Source organism: Podarcis filfolensis (assembly GCF_964270895.1).
Source record: "Podarcis filfolensis genome assembly, chromosome: 5".
Classification (NCBI taxonomy): Eukaryota; Metazoa; Chordata; class Lepidosauria; order Squamata; family Lacertidae; genus Podarcis; species Podarcis filfolensis.
The window spans coordinates 70,733,950-70,756,172 of NC_139608.1; the positions used below are offsets into that span (position 1 = coordinate 70,733,950).

The 22,223-nt window shown below is 41.0% G+C and overlaps 1 protein-coding gene and 1 long non-coding RNA gene across 2 annotated transcripts; one reads left to right on the top strand and one right to left on the bottom strand.

The window, feature by feature from the left end:
- The first annotated feature begins 1,732 nt into the window (after positions 1 to 1,732).
- DNA2 (DNA replication helicase/nuclease 2) lies at positions 1,733 to 21,987 on the top strand. The gene is made up of 21 exons (XM_083614457.1): positions 1,733 to 2,014; positions 2,914 to 3,087; positions 4,677 to 4,860; positions 5,831 to 5,973; positions 6,434 to 6,565; positions 7,550 to 7,766; positions 9,037 to 9,154; positions 10,688 to 10,853; positions 11,714 to 11,905; positions 12,094 to 12,327; positions 12,674 to 12,790; positions 12,886 to 12,995; positions 14,319 to 14,428; positions 15,223 to 15,447; positions 16,930 to 17,123; positions 17,210 to 17,299; positions 17,387 to 17,579; positions 18,158 to 18,247; positions 18,776 to 18,958; positions 19,713 to 19,859; positions 20,326 to 21,987. The coding sequence occupies exons 1-21, from the start codon at positions 1,914 to 1,916 to the stop codon at positions 20,380 to 20,382; spliced, it is 3,177 nt and encodes a 1,058-aa protein (XP_083470583.1). The 5' UTR covers positions 1,733 to 1,913; the 3' UTR covers positions 20,383 to 21,987.
- Positions 6,197 to 13,400, bottom strand: LOC310762897. The gene is made up of 2 exons (XR_014548293.1): positions 13,193 to 13,400; positions 6,197 to 6,446 (listed from the first exon to the last, which is right to left on the bottom strand). It is a non-coding gene; the product is annotated as an uncharacterized lncRNA (long non-coding RNA).
- Positions 21,988 to 22,223: the final 236 nt, after the last annotated feature.

Consider the following 22,223-nt stretch of genomic DNA (forward strand, 5'->3'; position numbering starts at 1 on the left):
GACTTTTTATAACAATGAAATGTAATGGATTTCATGTGACAATCGTGCTTTTGAAAGATACTTAGCATTTTTACTGCAAATAAGAAACGTTAAAAAGTTTCTGGCTTTTTCATATTCCTTTTTCCTAATTTAATAGTGGACAGACTGTATTCAGACATGCTAAACCTTGGTTTTAGCATTATAAGAATGAGCCTGGCCTCCACGCTGGGCTCAAATGTGTTCCAAATGGCTGTAAGGAGGAGATAAGAACCCCCCCTGCATTATGCACAATATCATAAACCATTGCACACAAAACACCCTGCTGTTCAATGCAGGGATAGCTTAGCTGTTAAGAGCATGAGACTCTTAATCTCAGGGTCATGGGTTTGAGCCCCACATTGGGTCAAAGATTCCTGCATTTGGAGGCGGTAGGACTAGATGGCCCTTGTGGTCCCTTCCAACTCTACAGTTGTATGACTATGGAAAAAAAATCCTACTAACAATATTGGTGGCATGTGTATCCCACACCTGTATACATGTCCTGCAAATTTCTATTGCAAAAATGTTTCCATTGAATTGGGGATTTTTTCCAAATCTGTAGGCACAGGCGATTCAGATTGCGTCTGCCATGACAGTGCAGTGCACCCATCAGGCCAAACAAATCAGTACTTTTGCTTTGCCATCTGCGTCCATGCACAAAGGGGTTTTTTTTTTAGTGAGCTCAGCCATTCTGCAGCCCATTGGCACCTGGGCAACCTACTGAGGGGGCCACATGCCAGTTGTGGACAGGGCCAGAGGAAAAGCAGAATGAACATTTTATTGTTCTGTTGTAGGATAGTTTCTGCACCCATCCCTCTCCATCCTTCAGACATTGGAGGCGTCTGAAGGACCCATTCAAGCAAGCTAAAAACATTCAGGGAGGGTATGAAGCAGGGCTGATGAGGTATGTGGCCTGGGGAGAGTGGGGGTCAGAGAAGCCTGAGGCTGCATTTAGCCCTCGGACCTGAGGTTCCGCCCCTTTGTCTGAGATGTTCCTCATTCTGGAATAAAAATTGCATCTGCTGCCTAAGGCCAAGTTATACCGTACTTTTGATCCTCCTAGCTCACTATTGTCAGCCCTGCCTGGCAGCAGCACTCCAAGGCTCCAAGCAGAAATCTTTCCCAGCCCTACGTGGAAACAAGAGGGGTCTTTTTCACCACCCCTTCCCTAAATACTTCTGGTGGCAATTTTATATAAAAGTAGCCTAATCAACGTCAGGCCAGTAGGTGTGCCTCTCAATCCATGGTGAATTACAGTGCAGGCGTAGAATCGTAAAACTGTAGTCTTGGAAGGGACCCCGAGGGTCATCCAGTCCAACCCTCTGCAAAGCAGGAATCCCAACCAAAGCAACCCTGACAGACGGCTTAAAAAACAAGGAAGATGAAGGGCTGTGCAAGAGCCAGCACGAAAGAAAAGCGTGGCAGGATTTCACTGCAGACGAAATGGGGAGCAAGCAAACGACCATTGCTCTTTGTTTTGAAGAAAGCAATTCCTTCCCACCCACCTCGCTCGTATTCCAAGACGCTCTTAATAATAATAATAATAATAATAATAATAATAATAATAATTTTTATTTATATCCCGCCCTCCCCAGCCGAAACCGGGCTCAGGGCGGCTAACAACAATAAAGCACGAGGAATAATGTTTTGAGATTAAAAGAAACGAGTTTCAACCGTTCTTGAACCGCGGAAAAGAAGAGAGACCAGGCGCTCGCGCGCAAACAGGAAAAGCCCCAAACTCCACCCCCGGCGCCTCATAGGGGAGCGCGCTTGTTACGCCTGCGCCCTCGCGGGCTGGGCGGGGGAGGGGGCTTATTAGCTCCCGTCCCGGCTTCTGGTTCCCCCCCCCCTTTTTTTCTTTCCCCCTTTCCGCTTATGCTTTTGGCGCCTTGGAGATGGCGGCGAGGAGGCAGGAGAAGAAGGAAGAGGCGGCTGAAGTGACTCTGGAAGAGCTGATGGAGAGGAGTTTCTTCGAGGACCCGCCTCCGCCGCCGAGGTGCTTCTTGGCGGGGACTGAGCTGCAAAAGCGCGCGCCTTTCGAAGCGCCGGCGGGACGCTTCTCCCCAAGGATCCCGCTCTCTCCTGGTTGTGGGTCCCCCTCACCTGCCCTTTAGGCGTCTGGAGGTTGGGTGGCGATTGGGGAGCCTGTGATTAGAGTCCCACACGTGGCTCAACTCTGATCCGACCCAGCTAGCATGGTCGATGGTCAGAAACGATGGGGGTTGTACCGTAATCCAATGATCATGGGTTCCCCATCCCTCGCTTTTGAGGAAAGAGAGAGAGAGAGTGTATGTATATGTATGTATATACACACATGTATGTATATGCATATATATGTGTGTATATAATCTCTAATAACAATGGGTGGTTAAGCCATCCTTTGTTGGCCAATTCTGCAAAGGATCCTCTGAGGTGTTTTCCCTCCCATCCTGGTATATTTTCATTTTCAGGACCTAGTGAAAAAGCAGCTGGAGGAGGGATCCTTACAGAGGAAAAACTGGTGCTAGGGGTTAAGGTCCCCTCTTAGCCCCCAGTTCTCTCCTGCAAGTGCCCTCTCTTCCCTCTGTGTGTACAAAAGCAAACATGGGTTTTTGGAATGGTTTACTCTGCTTTATGTTCCGTTGCCTTATTTGGCCAAATTACTTTTGAAAGCAATTTGTCCAAATACTAGAAATATTAAATGGCTAAGTACTTGGAAAACAATTGTCTCTTGTCTAGAAGTGGACAAAGGTAGTGCTGCTGTTTCTTTCTGCTTGGTGCTTCCGCTTCCATGTCGTCTTAAGTGAGATTCACAGATCTTAGCCCTCAGTGGTATCTAAGCCATTCTATTATTACGAGTGTGTGCCTGACTACTGCCTTGTACCTATATGTATTATCATGCAACTGTAATTTTAGATTCCCAAAGAAAATTGTTGGCTTTTTGGATACAGTACTCAGCAGGGGCCTGAACAACAGATACTGCGTGTTACATGTCCAGGAAAATGGTGCTCTGGAGAAACACCTGACAATTACAGCTTCTTCTTCACTTGATGATTTGGATACAGAGCTGTGCATCCTAAGACATGACTGGTAACTGCTCTGTAACTATTGCTACTGGATAATGGGCAAAATGTTCGTTATGCTTGTTATTGTACCGTTTCTAATTGTGGTTAAAAAGTTGAAAAATTAGTTGTATGGAACAAGGGATCAAAATATTTCTAATTCTTAGTTTCTCCTATTAATGTCAGTAAAGGGAAGGAAGCCTTTGACTGTCCCCCTCCCTGCTTTTTTAGTACATTAAGCCTTAAGGTGTCAACATTTTTTGATAGTAGTGGGGGACCTCCAGTCCAGTCTCCTGTAAGTTCCACAGTAACTTGGATCAGAACTTTTAGTGTGGCTTCTCCTGTTCTGTGGAATACCATTCCTATTGAGGTACAACAGGCTCCCACTATCTTCACTTTCGGGAAACAATTGAAGACATTTTTGTTCTTTCAGGCTTTCCCAGCTAGATAAATGGGTCTTTTATCACAATGTCTGTTTGTTAAGTTTTAGTTTCATTTTAAATGTATTTGTTGCTTTTGTGTTTTTTACTGCTGTTAATCATTTTATGTGTAAATCGCCTTCAGACAGTAGTTTTGAAGGTGATTAATAAATTAATTCTAACAGGAATAATAATTGGGCCTACTAGCCCTTTGAATTTGGTCTGTGAGGCCATTTGGGGCAGACCATTCTCTCCTGACTTCATATGATATCAGGCATGGATACTTGTTATATCCAGTTTTAATTTCGAAGATAAGGGATTTCTGATGTAACGGCAGAGCTGCCTGTCCTTTGACCGTAAAGGAAGTATAGAACAGCACATGTGCCTGTTTTACTCCAGTACATCACTGTAAAAAATTATCCTAGCATTAGCAGTGGTCATTTAAGTACACATAGACGGAAATCTTTTATCCAAAGAGCTATCTAATGCTGTTTTGTTGCTTTTAATTAATTGCCAGTAGTTCTGGCACAACAATTCTAAGACCAGCCAAAGGGTTGTTGGAAGCAATATAAGCAGTGCTGTTCCACTTTCAGAGAGGGAGGCCCACTGGTGGGATGTCATTCACTTCCCAGGAGGGCTCCTTCTATACCCACAGAAAGCTTTGTAGGAACGGATAGTGGGGGAAAGACAAGTGTATATTGGGGAGTTGTACACACACAGCATCCTACACCCTCATTCCCTTGACATGCCCCTGCCCTTAAGGATGCATAGCTTCCTCCTGTTGGAGTGAATAGGAGAGACATTTTAAAACGAAGTACCAAACGGAAAAAATCGACAAAAAGCCACCAGAGCTGGTTGCTTCAGCTCGTGTGACTGGCTAACTAGCAATGCTTCCATCATGGTGGTTGCATCCCTATGGAATTTCCTTCTCCAACCCCAATCACCATAGAATTGATCCCTAAAAGGACCACTACTGAATTGTTCAGAGATTATCCTCTCTGCTTCTCTACCTGTCTGTGCCCATTTTCACTGCCTTTCTGTAGAAGGCCTTTGTAATCGCGAGAGAGTGGGTTGCAATAAGTCCTTGGAAAATCGTTATAGTATTTCTTGAATACATGATCACTGGTCTATAGGTCAGTACAGAAATCACAGATAGTTTAAAAATGTGTGCGTATCAACATTGTCACATATTTTTCAGGATTTCTGTTCCAGTGCAGCCTGGAGATATCATTCATCTAGAAGGAGAGTGCAACGCGGGTGTTTGGATAATAGATGCAGATGGAGGATATTTGATTCTGTATCCAGATGTATTAGTCTCTGGCACTACTGTATCAAATAGCATTCGGTGTATGAGGAAAGCTATACTGAGTGAAAAGTTCAAAGTAAGTTGGGGAAAACATTGTATATTAAAATGGTTTGTTTCATGGCCATTGATAAGATCTGTATTAAGGGCATTGTCAACTGTTGTTTTAAATAAAGCACCTAGTATTATAAGTACTTCATACATTAGAAGTTATAAATAAAATTAAACCAGTAAAGAGTTTCCGAATGCACTGGTTCACTATACTATGTTCTGTATTTACTATAGTGATCATCCAGCAGTCTCCAGAGTGCCTTTGGGGTAATTGATGAAGACAAAAATAGCAAATAGGTGAACAGAGTCAGTATTTTCTGGAGCTGGGGAAAGACAATAATTTTAATTGGATTTGTCTAGTGATGAACATATGGTTATATATGTGTTAAAATGCATGTTTTTATATGGTCAACTTTGCATATCATCCCAAACTCAAGTGATTGGGTGGGAAATAAACCTCAAATTCCCAGAGTACGATCTGAAGACACATAAGGCACCACCTTGTTGAAGCTATACAGGTCTGGCTCTGCTCAGTGTTTGGCTGAGTGACTGTGTGGGAACTACATATTGGTACCATGATGGAATAAAAGTGGGACTTTTATCATGAAAATGATGCGAGAAAGGTGAGGTATAAATGTAATAAAAGAAAAATAAAGTAAATAATGATTGGTGGACTCACATTTATAGCTGATATTCAAGTAGGAAACATGGCTCCTTATTAACCTCCTAACTTGATAGTTTAATTATGAAATTGTCCTGTTGGTGCTTTCGGCTTTCTTTGATATTTGTTTTTTAAACTTAAAATTCCTTGCTTACAGTGTTTACTCAAAAAGTAATCCTACTGTATTTAATGGGACTTAAAGTATAGTAAGTGTGCAGAGGATTGCACCCTTAGGATGGGACAATGCCACTAAAAATGCAGTATTGTACAGATTAATGAATGTGTAGTGCACATACATCTCTGCTAATATTTTGGGGTGGTTTCATTTCCCCCCCAGGGATGTGAGCCTGGTTTGCGTCCAATGCTAATAGGTACGATCCTTCATGAAATTTTCCAAAAAGCAGGAACAAATTTTACACAAGAGAAATTGCAAGAAATTGCCTTCTCAGTAATTCATGGACCAAAGTATCTAAAAGAGCTGTAAGTATTAACTGTAAGAGATGAAGCGAGTGGTATACCTTTCTCTTAAGAACTTGTTCTTTTTCTTAGCTTTAATGCTTAGCAAAGGTCAGTTTGCACAGGGATAGTGGGAATTGCTGATATTGTTACCTTTTTGTCCATGTGATTGCTTGTGTGGACAAAAATGCACTGCCATAATTGTTTCAGAGTATGTAAATAGGGTAACCTTTTTGAAGCAAAGTAATTCACTTGTCATTTTTATAGTTGTATGTGCTACATTTTGGAAGGATAGTTCCCTGTAGTTACATAAATAAAACTTCGGAACGTTCCAAATGCCTAAACATGTGGATATTTTTCTCTGAGGGACCACAAAGAAAAAATAGATATCTGTAATGTAGAGATCTTTTCTGTTTCCTTCCTTTTTCTCTTCTGCTATCTGCCATGCAGCTTTTAATATGCTTTCCTCCTTTCGCTTCCGCAGGTACCAATTAAATCTGAAAGAGAATGATATAATGCAAGAGATTGAAGAGTACTTTCACTCTTTCATTAAATGGGCGGAAGAGTTCATATACAAAGAAAACCATGTTTGCCAGCATAACATGCAGATAAAATGGTACGGAACTATTCACACTAACACACTGTTGTAAAGTTGTTCTGCCAGTGCTGTAGGTGAACTTCGTTAGCTGTGCCAGAATTGCAGAATCTCTGGACTGCAAAGGACCAGAAATAAAAATAATAATAATGTTGTACAACTTCTTTAACAATTGAGCTGGGTTGTTAAACCTCCTTTCCTGGCACAGATTCTAGGGCACTTATAAACAACATGTTGAGGGGGGGGGGATTTGTGGGTTAGATCCAGACTTGCCCTTTTGCAAGCAAAAGTGCTCCTTCTGTTCATGGGATATTTCCAGTGGAGACCCCCACCAGCAGAAGGTGGAGAGATTTTTTGATAATTTCTCCCCTCTATGAATCCCGCCCAGGGGCACTGCTTAGGAAAAACAGGGGGCTGAAGGGTACTGTGGTAACGTGCACTGTGGTAACACTGTTTTGGCTTCTGTTAGTTAGAGTATAATTAAAAACACAAACTTTCTTACGGCTATGTTTAGTATTTCAAGTTTCTCTCCTTGGGCTTGTTTGCTATAGCTATTGCAAAGTAGCTGTCAACCAGGTTAGAGCATTTGAATGCACAAATTTCTCTCTTTCATACAAGCCATAGCTAGCTACTATTGCATTTCAACTCAAATTCACCCGACTTTGTATTTTCAAGGCTTCATTATTCATATCTTTTGCTGCACATTCTGTGGTTGCTTGAATCCCTTGTTTGTTGACAACTCAAATCTGGCTAAGCATTTCAGCCCACTTGTTCTGTTACTTGAGAATGAAATCATTTTACTCATCTGTAAGAACAAAATAATAGTAAGAGGAAGCGCTGCCTTTTGATTTGTTTGGAAGCAGTTGCTTAAGAATGTAATATGTTCTAGCCTGTTTAAGGAATATGGATTTTGTCCCTTCAAGTAGGTATTTAAGGAAAGCTATATCTTCATTTTCTGAAGCAAACCTTTCCAGTTAATACACTTAATGTTTTTTTTTCTGATAGGCCAGGGGATGAAAAAGATGACTCCTGGTGCACAGTCAAAGTTACAGAAATCCTGGATGTTGAGGAGAACATTTGGTGCCCCAGGTTTGGCTTAAAGGGTAAAATTGATGTTACAGCTGGCGTAACAATTCACCGCAGATCTACAACTCAGTCCAAGATAATGCCTCTGGAGCTTAAAAGTGGCAAGGAATCTAACTCTATAGAACACAGAAGTCAGGTACAAATAGGAATTATAGTAATTAAAGGATACATGAAAGGCACTGACTAAATATTAAGTTTTTAAAATGTTTTAAAATGTTCTTAATTGTTTTTAAGCATCATTTGTGGTGGGTTCAGAAGGTTCCAGAAGCTGATGCTGTGAGGCAGTTGCTCCTTCGTATAGGATTTGCTCTGCAGGGTTCATTGGAGTTCAGTTGGGTCTCCCATGATCCTTAACACCAACATGAAACCTTTGGCTGAAGTTGTCACCCATGTGCTGATGATACTGAACTCTTTTTTCATCATCAAATCCAGGTGTTCTGGTGGTGGTTTCCCTCAGTTAGTGTCTGAAATGGACTGAATGATTGTGAATAAACTTAAGCCCAGTATAAATAGTACAGAGTTGATGCTAGTAGGAGCTCAGTAGACTGACTAAAATTGTACGTTAAGGGGAAATTATGTAGCTGGAGGAAGGCGGTACTTGGATTCCTAGACAGGGTCTGTGCCCTAGGTTGTTGTTTAACAGATTTTTTTGTTTGGTTTCCTGTGCCCGCTGATGAAAAAGGAAATGAAACTGCTGTCATTCATGTCTTTGACAATCCAGATTGGGAGATTGGGTTACTGTAGTGTATTGCATGTGGGGCTGCTGTTGAAGATACTGATAGGCAGAAACAAACTATTTATTTTGAAGCATCTGCATTTGTTTCTGGGTCCATTTCAAGGTTCTGGTTTTGTCTTTCAAAGTTTGTGTTCTGGTTAGTAGCACCTACTGTTTGATCTTCCTTAAGTTCAGTTGATGAGGTCTTCTAGAGGCTCTATCTTTCTTGGATGCAGGGATTTATTTATTTATTTGGTGGTGTCCAAAGATAAGCATTTCTGTCGCTAAAAGTAGAAAATGAGAAGCCAGCAGAGTACGAAAAATAGCAAAATCGTAAGTCTGGTTGATAGTCTAGCTATAGGCCTGGCTGTTGTGCTGCACTAAATAATTAGGGTGGCTTCTGTGAATATATTCATTGCAATAACTGGCTTGACTGATTAAGTCCTTCACATGATGCAGTATGCAGTCCTCAGGGATTGTTAGTGGGACTATAGTTTCCTCAGCTCTGATGCCCATATTACCGGTCTTGATGCAGCCCTTGCGTGCTTATTTGCTAGTGATACAATTTGTATGCTCACTGGTGGGGGACATACTGTGTGCGATTACCGCAGCAAGAAACTGCAAAGTGGTGCAACTTAGTTGATACCTACATTTAACATTCCATTTTAATAGTTTTGGATTCTCTCCCCAGGTGGTTTTGTACTCCCTGTTGTGCCAAGGAAGACGAGCTGATCCTGAAGCTGGATTCCTCCTTTACCTTAAAACTGGGAATATGTTTCCTGTACCTGGAAATCGTATGGATAGGAGAGGTAATTTTCTGCTTGGAAAAATCCTTGGACAGTGTTGTGTTTACAATATTTCCATCTCGTTTTTTCAACAATGCAATCTTCATGGGGGCTGGAATTTTTTTTAAATAAAAAAAATGCAATTTAATAAGGAAAATCAGATAAAGCAGAATTAAATAGTTTAAGAGCTCCCACCCACACATTTGCTGTCTTTTACAAAAAGCTTATGTAAGAAACTGATTTAATTTGGCACAGAAAAAGCACGTGCCAGATGAATTTTTCTGGGGAGGTCGTTCCAGAGTGTGGGCCCTGCTACCAAAAAAGCTCTGCCTGTGGTTGGCAAGGGGACTCAGAGCAGAGCATCCAATGACAACATCGGCAAATAGAAAGTTTTTATGGGAGAAGGAAAGCCTTCAGCTGCCATGGTTCTAGCTCATCTAGGACTTACCGTATTTTTTGCCCTATAGGACGCACTTTTTCCCCCTCCAAAAATGAAGGGGAAATGTGTGTGCGTCCTATGGGGTGAATGCAGAGCGCCATCCCGCTGTCCACCGACCTGGTTTGGAGGCTGGCGGTGGGGAGAAGCCCGCTTCTCCCTGCCGCCAGCCCCACAAGCTGGGGGACAGTGGGGAGGCGCAGCGCACCCAGGCTTAGCTTCGCGCAGCTCTCCGCAAGCTGTGGGAGCCCGGTGCAGAGAGTTGCCTGCATGCCGAAGCCTGGGCTTGCGGAGAGCTGCCTGTTCTGGGGGCTGGGGTCGGGGGAAGCTCGGGCTTCCCCCACCCCAGCCCCGCGCCTTGGGGAAAAAATATTTTCCCCCCCTTTATTCCCCCCCCAAATTAGGTGCGTCCTATGGGCCGGTGCGTCCTATAGGGCGAAAAATACGGTAGTCAATTTCAGCACTTTGATTTGTGCAAGTAAAGATCTTGTAAGTGCTGAAGTATTTGTTCAGTATGGGAAGGTCCCATTATCAACCTAGTGAGGTTTTATATTCTTAACCAGCTGAAGTTTCCAAAACCTTTTCAGCAGGGAGTCCATGTAGAGCCCATTTCAGCAATTCAAGCTGGGGATTACATGGGCATGGAAAACTGTGTCAAGTTCGTCTCTTCCCAAGGAAAGACAAAACTAGTGCACCAGTTAAGTAAAGGCCTCAAATTTCATCAAATGCTCAAGACAGCCTCTGGGTAGCATGGGCTCCTTTCAAAGGAAGTGTGGGATATAAATACAAAAAACAAAGAAATGAAATAATGAGTTCTAGGTTTTCTCCTAGTCTTGGAACTGCTTTGGAGAGGAATGATCCCTACTCACCCCCAGCCCTAAAGTTGAGAGGAAACTTAGGATTTGTGCAAAGCAAGCCTCTGTCGCATCACTAGCACCGTGCCATCCAGCTTCAGATTGGAGGGAGAGGCAGAGATGTGTCATCTTGTCTCTGTGTTTCCTGGGCACTCCGAGTGGCCAGTGAGCGCAGAGCCAAAGTAGTTTTCCTTGTGCCTTTTTCCTAAATATTTGAAACTTGGGGGTGGGGGAACCTGGACATCATTTTTGTTTCTCCCTCTGCAGAACTGATCAAACTAAGAAATGAGTTGGCCTTCTATTTGCTTCACACCGTATGCAAATCTGACACTGGGAAGGAGCGGACACAGCTTGCATCTTTGCCTCCTCTGATTAATGACAGTAAGGTGTGCAGCTATTGCTCTCAGAAGCAGAACTGTGCACTTTATAGCAGGTAAATTCCTTTTTAAAAGCCTGCAAGCTCTTTGCAACTGATCTCCGTTTAAAATGGCTGATGCTGTGGTTTCATTAAGGCTCCGTTTTCTACATCACAGTTTTGGACAAGGCGCTGTGGGTTAAACCACAGAGCCTAGGACTTGCCGATCAGAAGGTTGGCGGTTCGAATCCCCGCGATGGGGTGAGCTCCCGTTGCTTGGTCCCTGCTCCTGCCAACCTAGCAGTTTGAAAGCACCTTAAAGTACACTCTGGCGGGAAGGTAAATGCCGTTTCCATGTGCTGCTCTGGTTCGCCAGAAGTGGCTTAGTCATGCTGGCCACATGACCCAGAAGCTGTACGCCGGCTCCCTCGGCCAGTAAAGCGAGATGAGCGCCGCAACCTCAGAGTCGGCCACGACTGGACCTAATGGTCAGGGGTCCCTTTACCTTTACTTACATTAGATCCAGGTGTGAAATAATTGATTCTTTTCTGTGTTCGAGATTCTGCGTAATGTCAAATGTATTAATTTGGACCACGCCATGTTGCGTTTGATTTAGTTTTCCAGCTGTGAACTATACCAAGCAGAAATGTAGGCATGACCCTAAATATGATAATGGTGCTACTACGATAGTGCATGCTGAAATGGTAGCTACCCTAAAAGCAGAGAGAATCTATTGATAAAATCCAGGGAAAGCAAAAGAAGTAGGTTTTCAGGGGGTAGAAGGATGCAGGCGCACTAGTGTAAGTCTGCCTAAGAATTTATATGAAGATAGCACAGACTTAATTCAAATTTTAGCCATCTATGAAGTTTCTTAGCAGAATTATCACAGGCCGTCATAATTGAAATCAGAGGAGGGTTCATGTTGTGTTCTGTTTTAGGGCTGTGGAACAGCAGCAAAATCGCTTTATTTCTCTGGATGTGCTTGCTACTGTTGAAAATGAGACCCAGCATCTGAAGCCCTCGCACCTGGAGTATTTCCATCTCTGGTATCTGATGCTAACCTTGGAGTCACAATATAAAGATGGAAAGAAGGGCTGCAGAAACATATGGATGATACCTGCTGCAGAAAGGTATTGGTGATTTTGTAAGGTCACTTTCAAACTAGCTACCGAAACTGTTGACATGGAGTTTTTCAGAGTAATGGCAGCTAAAAATGTAGATGAAACTTCTTTCAGTTTCCTTAAAGCAAAGAGTTATACGGGCTAGCAACTGTGTACCGTGAGCTTTCCCAAACTTCATTTGTTCTTGATTTTTGTAGGGAGAAACACGGAGACTGCATTGGAAACATGATCAGGGTGGAGTGCGTGCAGAAGGTGTCCGATGGACTGTATTTACACTGTTTCCAGCGTAAAAAGGGTTCTGCGGCTGCAACAACTCTGATGATAGGAGACAGGGTTGTTGTGAGTGGTGAAGCGGACAGCACTTTGCTTGGCTTGGCAATTGGTTATGTGCAACAGGTCAACGGCTCCAAAATCTCTTGCTTATTGGATAGGTAACATAGTGCTTTACTTGTCAGGAGAGTTCATGTAATAACATGTAATAACATGTTCTTGTGTCGAACATGTATTATACAAATGCATGCAGTTAGAGTGGCCTTTGTCTCCCTGCTGCAGGTACTTGCAACTGGGAAATGACCCTTGCCTCCCTATCCAACCTGGTGCCCTCAGCATGTTTTGAATTACAGCTGCGATTAGCTCTAGACAGCATGGTCAGGGGTGATGGGAGGGCACCAGTTTGGGAAACATCTGGCAGGCACCAGTTTGGGAAAGACTTCTCAGTATATTTTCTAATACTCAGGGTCTTAGAAGCTGAGTGATAACTTTTTTCCTGCCTTCCAGGAACTTGTCACGTATCCCGAAAGACACTATATTTAGGTTAGACCATGAAGAAGGAGCTTTTGGCACAGATGCTCCATTGGGAAACCTTTCTAAATTGATGGGAAATTCTCCTGCAAGGTCTGTTCAAATTTATCTTCCTTCCATGCCTAACATTTCTAGAAATGTGTTTTCAATTTTTGTTTATTCCTTCCCCTCTCAATCCTTCCTTTTAGTGAAAGGCTTCGTAATTTAATAATAGACTTTCAGAAACCACAGTTCATCCAACATTTGAGCTCTGTCCTTCCTCCAGAAGCAAAGGAAACTGTTGCGAACATTCTAAAAGGTACAATAGATGCATTTTTTATTTTAAAAAACCCTATTAAGGTCTGGTTATATTAGAAAATTGGATTTCCTGCCTAGAGATTCAGTGGAAAACCTTGTGACTGAAAATTTAAGGCACTGGATGCCATGCATTTTCAAAGAATCAGCTCACTGAAAGATAAAATAATGCTCATTTGCTGAAGCTCTATAAATACTTACTTTGCTGGAGTAAGAATGAAATGCTGTTCCTGCAGTTTTGTAGCCTGGCAAATCCCAAAGCCTGGGCATGTAAAAACAGCTGACGACTCTCAATAAGATTGGTACTTTTATCTGTATAATTCATATCCCTCCCTTTTGTCACAGGGCCCCAGGGCTAATTATATAAAATACGTAAACCAATCAAAAGTTAAAAACACTATACACAATTCATTAAAAACTCACTCTGGTCTATTATTTAGAGAGTCTGTGACTGAGCTGGAATATGAACCCAAACCCAAGCTTGGTTCTCCTCTCAGTGAATATCATGCAGGTGTGTGTGATTTCTCTTCCTAAAGAGTACTGTATGTCAGGGAAGGCAGCTTCCCATGTGGTTAGAGGAGGATTATTGAATTCATTGAGAGACTGAAGCTTTCTAAGCTGAAGAAGCATTCTGAATTTTACCTCAAAGCAAACAAAGAACCAATGCATGCTTAACAGCTCTTCGTGGTGGCATGCCTTATCCCAAACTTAATGGAAGTTTTCTGTTGACTTTTCAAGATGTGCTCTGCTGCAGTAATGTTCACGTTCAAAACTTTGCAAACTAGTCAACAAAAGATAATTTTGCTGTTGAGACTTTTTGCTAGTCATTTGTGGCATATAGATTGCCTTAAAGAAGAAATGAAGTTATTTTGTTTCCATAAGTTTCCCTGCCTGGTTGCCTGCAGGCAATTTTTAGCCGAAACTGAGTTGCTGCTTAGAAACCCAGGTTTAAAATGTATGCTCAACGAATTTTGAAGCCAATACCAAATTTGTAGCAGGCTTGTTCTCCAGAGGATTAATTGATGTAGCAGGAATTTATGGGACTTCCAAGCAAAGCATGAATGAGATGACCTACCTTACACTTCTTAATCAGGTTGTAATCCTCTGCGCATTTACCTGGAGCAACCCTTACTGAACTTAGTGGAACTAGCTGGGTAAAGGTGCATAGGATTGAACTGTGTATTCTGCCCCCGTACATGCAAATATAGCTAATGTTTTGATATTGTAAAATAGGTACCTCAATAGTCCCCCAGGTCAAGGGATAATTATGTTTAAAATGAAGGCAGAGAACTTATTGTATTCACTTATTTTTCCCCATAAATCAAAGGCCTTAATAAACCCCAGAAACAAGCAATGAAACAAGTGCTGCTTTCAAAGGATTACACACTCATTGTCGGGATGCCTGGGACAGGAAAGACCACCACAATATGTGCTCTGGTAAGATTCCAGAAAGAGGGAACATTTGAAAAAATGATGTTAATGAATTTTGTGCATGCAGACCGTAGGACTTTAATGACTGAAACACCCAAAATGTGAAGTGTAAGAAGTTTCATTAAAAAACAAACTCTGCTCAAGCAATTATATACTTAATGTAGATATTCTATATGGCATGTTAGGAAAATGTGCTCTCTGAAGAGCAAATGTTTCAAAACCACAAATCTGCACTCAGGATTTCCACTGGTGTAAATAAAGTACTTAACTACCGGCTTATTAATATGACACCCCCCCCCTGAGTCTAAGAAGTGTGTCAGGGCAGTTAGATGGGCTGTGGTGTACCCAGCACTTGTATATACCCCTCGCCAGCTGTGTTTGGCATGCATAGGAAGGGGCTTTGTGCATGTTTACTTTTGGACATAGAGCTTCACCACACAGTATTGGAGAAATCCTGATTGGGCCAGGATCCCCCTTCATACAGAACATCTCTGCACAAACATTGATGCACGTAAATCCCCTTCCTATGAGTGTTGAATGCATGGGCAGTAGTGATTGTGCCCCCCCCCCCACTTTGATCAATGCCCATAGTCTCAAGAACAGTGGCCATCGCCCCACAGCTTCCCTAATGCCTTTCTTAAATGTAGGTGGTGGTGATCTGAAAAACACACACACACCCCATACATGGAATTTCCTCCTACATTGACAGCTGGGTTTTAGAATTTGAGGGGTGTGTGTGTGTGACTTGTACGAAAATACAAATTAATGCACCCCTCCTTTGTCTCCTTTCCCACATTTAGGTCCGAATTCTTTATGCTTGTGGCTTCAGTGTTCTCTTAACTAGCTTTACTCATACTGCAGTTGACAATATCCTTCTGAAGCTAGCAAAGTTCAAAGTAGGCTTTCTGCGACTGGGTAGAGTTCAGAAGGTTCATCCGGCCATTCAGAAGTTCACAGAGGAAGAGATCTGCAGATCCAAATGCATTAAGACTGTAGCTGACTTGGAGGAGCTGTATCGTAGTCAAGTAAGGAAAATGACTTTCAGGGTTTTAGAATCTCTGAGATGTATTTCAAAAAGGACTACCGGGAAAATGAACATCTAGCTGGAGGTGTCTGCCTGTCTGTAGTGCATATAGTGCTTTATTTTCACGGCACTTAATGCTTTGGTTATGATGCCTCCGCAGATTTTAATCAAGGTACAAATAAAATGTTTGTCCATGCCAATTTTACTTACATTGAAAAAGGTAAATATATTCAAGCTGTGTTGCATCTTTTGAATTTTGTATTTAATATGTAAATATTCATAATACAGGCTTTGTAACTGGGAGACCCATACCACTAGAGGAGGCTGGTTGTGTTGTACAAAGGCAAAATACACTTTCAGCCTTGGATTGTTCTTTATGGAATAGTGCATGGGTAGGCAAACTAAGGCCCAGGGTCTGGATCCGGCCCAATCGCCTTCTAAATCCGGCCCGTGGACGGTCCGGGAATCAGCATGTTTTTACATGAGTGCAATGTGTGCTTTTATTTAAAATGCATCTCTGATTTATTTGTGGGGCATAGGAATTCGTTCATTTCCCCCCACCCCCAAATATAGTTCGGCCCCCCACAAGGTCTAAGGGACAGTGGACTGGCCCCCTGCTGAAAAAGTTTGCTGACCCCTGGAATACTGTGTCCCAGTGAAGATGTTGGCCTTCCCTGTGAGAGACATTCTTTAATCTGAAAAGCAAATCTCAGCCATCAGATTTCATCATAAATAATTTACAGACACATTATCCCCGCATTTGCAAACCGCTATTTTGACTTACTATTTAAATCACAATAAGGACGTGGCAGTGGTGCACGGGTGCTCAGCAAGGCTTGACCTTTCTGAGTTGCTTGTGATCAACTTGCACTCCCACTTCTAATTTTACTCCTCAAAGGTCTATACCGTGATCAACCACCCCAAATGCTCAGGTTAAACAACCATAAAAGCAAGAACTGCTTTTTAACAGCATATGTATAGAGTGCATTTAATGATCTATAGAGTCAGCAATGTTGCATTGTTTAGACATAACTGTTCTAAACTGAAAACATTTGTACATTTTTCTCATACAAAAGTTACAGTTAGAAAACACAAGGTTTATAACGACATATTGAAAACAAGTTGCAGGGGGCGGTTGCGGACATTCTCTGGCAGCCCCTAAGTGGTAGAACTCCCCATAGAGGTGTGTCTGGCATTTTCATTATACAGCTTTTGGCAAATGCTGAAGACATGCCTCTTCACCCTGTCTTTAGACACTTGAAGTGTATTTTTTAGGGTCTACCTTACTTTGTGACTGCAAATTGTTTTAAACTGCTTTTAACATTTAGAATCACAGGGTTGGAAGGGACCATAAGGATCATCTAGTCCACCCCTCTACAATGCAGGAATCTTTTGTTGTAACTGGCCATGAGACCTTAGGGTGAGGGGCAGATAATAATGATGATGATGATGATGATGATGATAGTTTTTACTCTCTTTCTAGCCTGTGGTTGCCACAACATGCATGGGAATAAAGCATCCAATTTTCACTCGCAAACAATTTGACTTCTGCATAGTGGATGAGGCTTCTCAAATAAGCCAGCCGATCTGCCTGGGTCCACTATTCTATTCAATTCGGTTTGTGCTAGTGGGGGACCATCAGCAGCTACCTCCACTTGTGCAAAATGCAGAAGCAAGGTAAGAGGACATCCTGCTGACAAAATAAGTCATGTATTATCAACAAAACTTTGTGTTAGCCACGGACTGACTTTTTTTTTTAACAGAGATCTTGGCATGGGCGAAAGTTTATTCAAAAGACTGGAACAAAACAAGAATGCCATTGTTCAGCTGACCGTACAGTACCGAATGAACAGGTAGGTAGTTTTATGTAGCCATTGTCTAGTCGCCACATATTATAAGTGTTCAAATTTGACATTGCTTTGTTTTTTGAAACCTTTTAGTAAAATTATGTCACTGAGCAACAACCTGGTATACAATGGCAAACTGGAATGCGGCTCTGAGAAGGTGTCCAAAGCCATAGTTGACTTGCCAAATTTAAAAGACTTGAAATTGGAGCAGAAGTTTTCTTCAGAAACATGGCTAAAGGAAACACTTGATCCAAACAACCCTGTTTGCTTCCTTAACACAGAAAAGGTAAATTTTACTTGTTTGCCCTAATAAACAGTTATTTCTATGTTCACCCTATTCATTAGGAAATTGAAGGTGAAATTGTGGTAGTCCCCTGCTTATGGAATGCTTTGCCCAGGGAGGTTTGTCTTTGTAATCTTTCCAGGGCCAGGCAAAGACATACATATTTATTTTGCCTGTATTTGGACAACACTAGAAGTTCTGGCTTTAATGACTATTTTCTAGTATTAGTTCTTCTGCTGGATGTTTTTGTTTCTAAACCCTTGTAGTAAATCAGTATTGTTTTAATGAATATTTGTTCTGTACATTGTATGTTGGTGTATTATTATTTTTTTGTAAGTTGCTTCAAGTCTTCTTTTGGTTGTGTGACATGATGAGTAAATTTGATGAATTAGTATACTAACTTCCAGTATGGCTCCTTCCTCTTAATTGTGTGGGCTTTGTCCCCTTTAGCATAACCAAATCACCTACATGCAGATTTTTTAATATAAGGAAATCCAGTACATCTTTTTTTAAAAGCTAGCAAGCAAAATTGAACTTGCATTTTTACAGATTAAAATGTGTAGGATTTTTCCTTGGTATAGGTTCCAGCGCCAGAACTTACAGAAAAAGGTGGAGTAAGTAACATGACGGAAGCCAGACTGGTTCTCTTCCTGACATCCATGTTTATCAAGGTATCTGAAGGATTTTTGAAATGGTGTGGTCAGTTCTGAAAACTGACATGCTTTGGCCATTAAATTCCTGATTCTGTATATATACTGAGTCAATGTTCAGAGATATGCTTATTTGAGTAAACTGCTTCTATGGCATCCACTAGGGACACATTATTTAAAAAGCTAAAATAATGGTTCTCCAGTATTTCTTTTCACTATATAGCACCTAGCTGTTGGAGCGCATTATAAGCAATTACAATCTGCATTAAAAACAAACAAACCAAAACCCCACACTATTTATATGGGCACTTGTTGACCTGGTTTCCACCTAACTTTAAACCATAGTTTAAAGGAACCAGTTTCAATTCATTTTTGTATCTTTATATTTAATTTTGCATTTTTGTTTCTTGTTTGTTTGACTTCAAGTTAATGCCTAATTATTTTGTGTTTATTATACTCCATTTTCCACGAATGTTTCTTGATAGTATATACCCCAAAATAACTCTTTTGCTAGATTTAATCATTGAATGTCTGGGATTTATTTTTTAGGCTGGTTGCAAGCCCTCAGATATTGGGGTCATATCTCCATACAGACATCAGTTAAAGATAATCACAGACTTGATGACAAGTTCATTTATCAAGAATGTAGAAGTAAATACTGTGGACAAGTACCAAGGAAGAGACAAAAGTATCATCATAGTGTCCTTTGTAAGGAATAACGCCGATGGAAATGTGAGTAGGCTGTATTTTATAATCCCTGAGCAGATCATAATCTGGAAAGTTAAGATTTGTCCATCTGAAAATGGCTACTTATTTAGTTGTGCTTGGAAAACACAGAAGTAAGTGGTAAGAAAAAACTGACCGTACAAATTTATTCCAAAATGATAAGATGGGCAAATATTTTAGCTAAATAATTGCACAGTTTCATGGGTCCATTAGGAAATTTGGAGTTTTGTCCTTTCTCTTTACAAAAGAAATCTAGTCCACACATCCCCTTGTGAGTGTGCACAACCCCTGTTACGGATGATATCCTTTGCTGATGGGGAGAATGCAGAATTGTATCTAGCAGCTGCACATGCTTGTCAGCCACACTTTCAGCCAGGAAGTGAAGCAACCCTATGTACATACAGTGCCTCCAGGTGAGGGGAGGAATTCTGATTGGCCCAAGGTCCTCCTGTTGCAGGGAGGTACTCTGTGCACATAGTTCTTCACACACTGGTGGAATGCATGGTTGCCGAGAGACATGGCTGTAAGGCGAGACCCAGCTCCCTCTCAGTGCATGAAAAATGTTTGGATGGATACCCCAAAGAACAGAAATACACTGCTTTTCTTTTTGTTGGTGGATTGTGCAATGAAGAAAGCAGATTGCTACCTTCTTCTGATGGTGTTCTGTTCTGCTTAGTTTTATATTTGAAATATAAAACCTGGCAAGCTCAGTCAGCTGCAAAATCTTAAGGCTAGGTCAACTGCTCTTTTTTTCTGATAGCTTGGAGAACTTCTGAAGGACTGGAGACGTCTCAATGTTGCTATTACAAGAGCAAAACACAAATTAATCATGCTGGGTTGTGTGCCATCCCTGTGTCACTATCCTCCTCTGAAGAAGTTGCTTTGTTATTTGGATACTGAAGCAATGATATCCTTTTTTTGGTAGTGCATCTCTTTATTTGTTTATTTAATTGATTTTACCATTGCAAATAAATCTCAAAATGTCTTACAAAGATAGAAATAAATACATTTAAAGCATTTCAGTTAAAATAATATTACAGATATCACCAATAGTATAGAGCAGAAGGATTTAGTGTCACTTGTCAGGGAAAGACCACGGAAATAGATGAATTTTTAGTGTTGGAAGCCCACAACAATTGATGCCTCTTGAATGGCAGAAGGGAGGACACTTGTCCAGAGACATCACTACAGAGAAGGCCCCCTTTCGTGTTGCCGTCAAATGGCATTTTGCAATTTGTGGCACCTTCAGCAAGACCTCCTCTGAAGATCCTCTGGGTTATACAGATAAAAGATTTATTCAAGGGCAGCATTGAAATTGATTGTACTTTTTTCTCTCACACGTTACCAAATATATTTCCCTTAACGTTACTTACATTTTCAGTCTTCCATTAGGGGCATGTGAAAGTGTGTATCGTTGTAACCTTCTGTGACAAGGGGGCATCAAGGTGAAAATCCTCATTCATGTGCTGCTGAAAGAATCGATTGCGTTATAAGCTTGGGAGATCCATATTGTCAAATAGATTTAATTCTACTGTTTTTTCTACATGTTAATGTCTCTACATAGTTCTTAAAATGTTAGCCATTTTAAAAATTAAACTTTGCACACACATCTCCAGGCATGTTCAGGCATTTGAATCGATCTGCAAACCCAACCCCACCCAGTATCCTGGTTTATGTTGCCACATTGATTTAGTCCCTTTCCTGTGCTCAGCGGGGGAGTTCAACAAAAATCTTGGATTTTCTTGAACAAGAGTAGAACTTTCTGCACAATCACAGATCTTAATAAAGACCTTATAATCTCTCAAGGTGTTCTACTTGCTTTTCATGAAAAGCAAGTATAAGCCACTGCAGCCTCTCTCTTTTTTTGCTCTGTACAGTGAAGGCTTGAGATTGATTGACTGAGTGGGTAGGGTAATGTGCACTAGGATGTGGGGTTGGGGCTTGTGTGCATGCTTCTGTCCCCTGTCCACAGATACCATTTTTTGTGTTCTGGCAAAAAAAAATGCCCGAACATATGTCATGAACATGTCTCATATTTTCAGGTTTTAAATTTGCTGCTTTTATTCAGTTCTGCTGAGCAACTCAGATGTGTGTGCAGTCTTGAACTTTGAAGTAAGTGTGTGTGTGTGTCAGAGGGAAGTTCAGAACATTATTTATTATGTTTATATCAATGCAACTTCAAAGTGGCTGGATTCAGCCCTCTGTATGTGATAAGGTATGAAATCTTAGAGGCAGCTATTACAAATTGAGGGGAGTAGTGCCTTTCACCAGTAGTGTACTACTGCCTTTCTCTCATCAGTTGACAGATTTAGAGCCATTAAAATATTGTGTGCATCTAGTCTTACAACTTGATCCTTATTGTTAAAACATGGCTTGTGAATGCCAAATTCTAGAAAGATTTTCTTAAGAGACTGTTCTTAAGAAATATTATTTAAGCGTAAAAGGCCTTGTTAACAAGCAGAGCTTAAAACTATGTGGCCATCTTGCTTCACAACAATCCATGTTCTCTGTTTTCTTTATTCTTTCCTCTGTACAGCAACAAAACACTGGAATGTGAGATTACTAATCAGGTTGCTTTCGTTTTTCATACTGATTTTTCCTCGTAACTTGAACTTTTGATATTATAAGTAACTCTATTAAGTAGATTTTACTAAGAAACACCTTTTGAAACTGCTTGTTTGTAATGTTGTAACTCAGCTGTTTGGGAGACAGAACTACAGATGGATTCTGAATTTATCTTGCTGCTAATTAATTTAATGCAGTGTAGTTTCACTTTTCTATATTTTATAAATGTTTCATAAAAGTTACTTGAAATGACAGCTAACTTAGGCCTGACTCTTTTTAATGTACAAGTTTGGAAAAAGGTTTGTACATATTATTGCATTGGAATTAACTCCTGTAGATTATAATTCTATTTAAAGACTGGAATTCATTTCTATATATAATATGTATAAATGTTTGTACCTGATATTTGTACCAAGTTCTTAAATTTTTACCTGTTTTGTGGTATATATAATAAAATAAACTTGATTATACATTTGCATTACAACTATTTTATCTAAACTTGTAATACTGTTGACCTGTAATGGCCATTCACTGCAACCAATAAAAATCTGACTAAGTCCTATTGAACTCTGTTCTGAGCATACCTGCATAGGACTTCCCTGTAAATGAAGTCCTAAAACTTACTTTCAACAAGTTTCATCTCTGACTTGACTAGGAATGCAGTTGCACCCCTGCCACCCAATGTTAATGGCTGGAGGTAGTTAGG

Coding starts and splice junctions, on each gene's coding strand:
- DNA2 (XM_083614457.1), top strand. CDS start 1,914: ATGGCGGCGAGGAGGCAGGAGAAGAAGGAAGAGGCGGCTGAAGTGACT. Junction 10,854..11,713: donor AACTGTGCACTTTATAGCAG/GTAAATTCCTTT, acceptor GTTCTGTTTTAG/GGCTGTGGAACAGCAGCAAA. Junction 15,448..16,929: donor AGGAGCTGTATCGTAGTCAA/GTAAGGAAAATG, acceptor CTCTCTTTCTAG/CCTGTGGTTGCCACAACATG.